The sequence below is a fragment of the Pseudorasbora parva genome, chromosome 11 (genome assembly GCF_024679245.1).
Source record: "Pseudorasbora parva isolate DD20220531a chromosome 11, ASM2467924v1, whole genome shotgun sequence".
Classification (NCBI taxonomy): domain Eukaryota; kingdom Metazoa; phylum Chordata; class Actinopteri; order Cypriniformes; family Gobionidae; genus Pseudorasbora; species Pseudorasbora parva.
The window spans coordinates 3,469,207-3,474,265 of record NC_090182.1 but is presented as its reverse complement, the minus strand read 5'-3'; the positions used below and the strand labels follow the sequence as shown (position 1 = coordinate 3,474,265).

At 39.2% G+C, this 5,059-nt stretch overlaps 1 protein-coding gene across 1 annotated transcript; it reads left to right on the top strand.

Moving 5' to 3' along the window:
• The first annotated feature begins 794 nt into the window (after positions 1–794).
• Positions 795–4,698, top strand: LOC137093065 (zinc-binding protein A33-like). Its single transcript, XM_067457763.1, has 6 exons — positions 795–1,190; positions 2,518–2,613; positions 2,746–2,976; positions 3,087–3,109; positions 3,192–3,310; positions 4,154–4,698. The coding sequence occupies exons 1-6, from the start codon at positions 795–797 to the stop codon at positions 4,696–4,698; spliced, it is 1,410 nt and encodes a 469-aa protein (XP_067313864.1).
• The last annotated feature ends 361 nt before the right edge of the window (positions 4,699–5,059 follow it).

The window sequence follows — 5,059 nt, the reverse complement described above, 5'->3', positions numbered from 1 at the left end:
GCCCCGTTTTCTCTTTCACTATCCGTACCCAACACAGGACACCAATGATTCTTTAGTTTCCTATTTTCTACTACTGTCCAATTACCATTTCTAGATCCCTTCTTACCTCGATCAAATATTTCTCCTTCCATATCCAAATCCCTTCTACTATCTACGTCACTTCCTTCCATCATTTGCTCCACTCACAATCCATTTCTTTGCCAACCACAGAATCGACCAGTTCTGAACTCCATTTATTTTAATGAGACACAACTGAATAATCGAGCATAATGAGTCCAGGCAGTGGGTTATGGGTAATGTAGTCCATGATAAGACAGCACAAGAGTCTGGAGGAGAGCCCCCTAGTGGAGATCATGAGCTCTACAGCTGGAGGATGAGACAGTCTTATATTAGAGACACTAGCAGTTCATCAAAGGACAATCAGTTTTGGGTTTTTGGTATCAAATTATGTCAATGTACACGTTTATGTAACTGACTTAAAGTTATTAAGTATTAAAGAAAAAAAAGATGTCTTGTGAGAAAGAAAACTTGTGACTAGATTTAGTGGTTTATGTAACCCCAGAAACTCCACCCTCTTACAAACCCTATCAGGAAGAGACCAGTCTTATTATTTCTTACTTTCGTTTTTACTGAAAGCTGAAACGAGTCAGAGCTGTGAAGAACAGAGGACACTTTATATTAGGATTATTGTGTTTTTCTGAATTAGATTTTTATTGTAATTATTAACTTTTCAAAGCAAAGATTAGAAAGTGAAAGTAAATTGTAGATTATCGGATCTTTTACAAGACGAGGAAATGGATTCAAAATCTACTGAAGAGCTTTCTTGTCCTATTTGCTATGAAATCTTCAAGGTTCCTGTTTTTCTGTCCTGTAGTCACAGTATTTGTAAAGAGTGTCTACAACAGTTCTGGAAAACTCAGGAAACTCAGGAGTGTCCCGTCTGCAGGAGAAGATCCTCAAGAGGTGATCCTCCAGTTAATCTCACGTTAAAAAACTTGTGTGAATCGTTGATAAAGGAGAGAAATGAGAGGCGTTCATCAGAGTCTGAGGAGATCTGCAGTTTACACAGTGAGAAACTCAAACTCTTCTGTCTGGAGGACAAACAGCCTGTGTGTTTAGTGTGCATAGTCTCAGAGAAACACACCAAACACACATTCAGACCCTTCAGTGAAGTGGTTTCAACTTACAAGGTAAGACAAATGTCTCTCATTTCATGTGATAAATACAGTGCTAAACAGACACACATACTAATTGTGTATACAATAGACTAGTAGACATGGCCACAGGTGTATAACTCCAGCTCTAGGCCTGCAGACGCTTCTACACACATTAGTGTAAGAATGGGTCGCTCTCAGGAGCTCAGTGAACTCAAGCGTGGGGCCGTGATAGGCTGACACCTGTGAAATAAGTCCATTCCTGACATTTCCCCACTACTAAATATTCCACGCTCAACTGTTAGTGGGATTATAACAAAGTGGAAGCGATTGAGAACAACAGCAACTCAGCCACAAACTGTTAGGCCTAAAATCCCAGAGCGGGGTCAGCACATGCTGAGGGTCACAGTGTGTAGAAGTTACAAACTTTCTGCAGAGTCAACAGCTCCAGACATCCAAACTTCTGTGTCCTTCAGATGAGCTCAAGAACAGCGGAGAGAGCTTCATGGAATGGGTTTCCATGGTGGAGCAGCTCATCCAAGCCTTACATCACCAAGAGCAATGCAAAGCGTGGGATGCAGTGGAGTAAAGCAGCCGCCACTGGACTCTAGAGCAGGACTCTTAATGCTTCAGCATGCCAAGACATTTTGGACAATTTCATGCTCCAAACTTTGTGGGAAGTTTGGGGACGGCCCCTTCCTGTCCCAGCATGACTGCGCTCCAGTGCTCAAAGCGTCGGTCCATAAAGACATGGATGAGGAGTTTGGTGTGGAGGAACTTGACTGGCCTGCACAGAGTCCTGAGCTCAACCCGATAGAACAGCTTTGGGATGAATTAGAGCGGAGACTGAGAGCCAGGCCTTCTCGTCCAACATCAGTGCCTGACCTCACAAATGAGCTTCTAGAAGAATGGGCAAAAATCCCCATAAACACACTCCTAAACCTTGAGGAAAGCCTTCCCAGAAGAGCTGAAGCTGTTAGAGCAGCAAAGGGTGGGCCGACTCCATAATAAACCCTACGGATTAACAATGGGATGGCATTAAAGTTCATGTGCATGTAAAGGCAGGTGTCACTAAACTTATGGCAATATAGTGTACTTTCACTTCCTGTATTTGCATTTGTACAACCACAAATTTGCAACTGCATGGATCTAATAATTAAGAATTGGCCATTGCAATAAAAAAACTAATTTGTTTGGTGAAAACGTGATTTCTTTATGTCCTGCCATTTTCAGGCACAAATGCTTCTGAGATTAACACATTCAGCAAAAAAAATATTAATATAACAATAAAAACATCCAGACACACAATGTTTAAACCTCTTATAGCTTCATCAGTTTCACAGATTTTCATCTTAACCTGTAGGAGGAATTTAATACAGCGCTGACGTCCTTACAAAACAAGCTCAAACATGGAGAAGAAATGAAAGGAGAGTGTAATAAAACAATCCACCACATCGAGGTGAGGATGTGTAAAGAGTTAAACACTCAACATTCACACACACACACACACACACACACACAGTTTATTATTGACATTAGTGGAGTGTGTGTTCACACAGAGCTGACTGAAGTGAATGTGATGTGATTTCAGTCTCAAGCTGAGCACACAGAGCGTCAGATTAAAGAAGAGTTTGAGAAGCTTCATCAGTTTCTCAGAGACGAAGAAGAAGCTACAATCACTGCACTGAGGGAGGAAGAGGAGCAGAAGAAGCAGAGGATGAAGGAGAAGCTGGAGGAGATGAACACACACATCTCAGCTCTTTCACACACAATCAGAGACATGGAGGAGATGATGAAAGCCAATGACGTCTCGTTTCTAAAGGTGACCAATCAATCTGGCTTCATTCTTTGAGCATAAAACAACTTGAGACTCACTGACAATGAGAGTGTTTGATAAGATATTAACATGTTTTCAAACTCTATATTTTCCAGAACTTTAACGCCTCAATGGAAAGGTGAGTGAGCTGCTCGTATCTCTTCTCTCAGTGGATCTGAACTCAAATTCACTGCAGTTCTGACTCCTGAATGTTCCTCCAGAGTCCAGATCCCACAGCCGGATCCACGGATGAGTTCTGGAGCTTTGATTGATGTGTCCCGTTATCTGGGTAACCTGCGGTCCAGAGTCTGGAAGAAGATGCTGGAAACTGTCCAACACAGTGAGTCTCAGCAGATCTGACACCAGCGCAAAACATCCTTCAGATAGAAACACACACAACATTAACATCTGATAGAAATATATTTAATAATCACTCGAGTTTCTGAGTGAATCTGAACTGTATTTCAGAAGATCATCAGATCATACAGTGAACTCATAATGACTACAGAAGTCTGTTCCTCATGGTCTCTGCTTATGTATTAGGATACAATAGTGTTTATTGAATATGATATTAAACCTGAAGCCTCAATCCATTCTGACAGAAACTGACAGACCATTGTCATGATAGCAGGATTCATGATCTCTTTCCTATAGTGTATGATATACAGAAAAATATACAGGTTTGTATTGAACATTTATGGAGCAACAGATTTTGTGTAAAAATAAATCATAAAAGTGGTTTATTTTATTAAAAAATATTTAAAATGTATGAGGTGACGAGGGCCACACATGGGGCAAAAGGCACAGTATTAATACAAATACTTTAGCTAAAATAATATGTTTTATTTAATACCTGTTCAAAACAATCACTTTTAGCAAAGTTTGAACATGTTTCTGTTTATTTTGATGAATAAAATAATACATTTTTGATTAATAAATATGCTGTCATTAAAATATATCTGAAAAATATAGAAACAAAATCATTGAAATAAGAAAAGATTCTGAAAGCGTTGAAGGATATCCCATAATAATTTAATATATATTTACAGTAATAACAATAACTTTTATATTAATAATAATAATATTTGTCATGATAGCAGGATTTATAGAAAGTATTTATGTGTTTTATATTTACATTTCTGATCATATTTCATCCTGTAATCTGATGTTCTTCTCTTTGCAGCTCCGTTGACTCTTGATCCAAACACAGCAAATCCTGAGCTCACACTCTCGTCTGATCTGACCAGTGTGTCGTTCAGTGATGGAGATAAAACACTTCCTGATAATCCAGAGAGGTTTGACAGGTCTCTGTGTGTCCTGGGATCTGAGGGCTTTAACTCAGGAACACACTGCTGGGATGTGGAGGTCGGTGACAGTACAGGCTGGGGTCTTGGAATAACCACAGCATCAAGCCAAAGGAAGGGACTGGATTTCTTCAAGTCTAATGTCTGGCGTGTGTGGCACTGGAACAGCAAATACTTCTCACAATCTCCAGATCAACCCGACACTGCCTTTCCTGTTAAAGTGAAGCTTCAGCGTGTGAGAGTTCAGCTGGACTATGACAGAGGAACAGTGTCATTCTCTGATCCTGTAACTAACACACATTTACTCACATTCAGGACGTCCTTCACTAAGACTGTCTTTCCAATCTTAGGTAATGGCTGCAGAACTTCCCCTCTGAGGATCTTACCAGTTAAACTGATTATTACAGCAGAAAATCACAGTTAAATCTGATTCTGCTTCCAGATTAATGGGTTATTGATGTGATGTGGTACAAATTAAATAATTAATTATTGTTATAATTTAAAATGCAGTGAATGGTTAAACATTTATTTGTCTTATGGACCTGTTGTTATAAAAACTGCTTTGTCTTTTGATTCTTTACATTTTTGAGCCCAATCTCAGAATTGTCCTGTGGTGTGACCGTCTCAAGCATGGGTCAGTAAACTACAACTTTTTATAAATTAAAAAGAAAAAGAAAAAGAAAAGCATAAAAATAATCTGTGGCAGGGTGAGTACAGTTTTTTGAACACTTTGTTATTTTGTCTTGGATTTTAATTTCTTGAAATATGAACTGAATTTAGAAATG

Bases quoted from the DNA above. Each gene is read 5' to 3' on its own strand.
- LOC137093065 (XM_067457763.1), top strand. From the start codon at position 795: ATGGATTCAAAATCTACTGAAGAGCTTTCTTGTCCTATTTGCTATGAA. The intron at 2,614-2,745 runs GTGAGGATGTGT...ATGTGATTTCAG, and splicing joins AAACAATCCACCACATCGAG to TCTCAAGCTGAGCACACAGA. The intron at 3,110-3,191 runs GTGAGTGAGCTG...ATGTTCCTCCAG, and splicing joins TTTAACGCCTCAATGGAAAG to AGTCCAGATCCCACAGCCGG.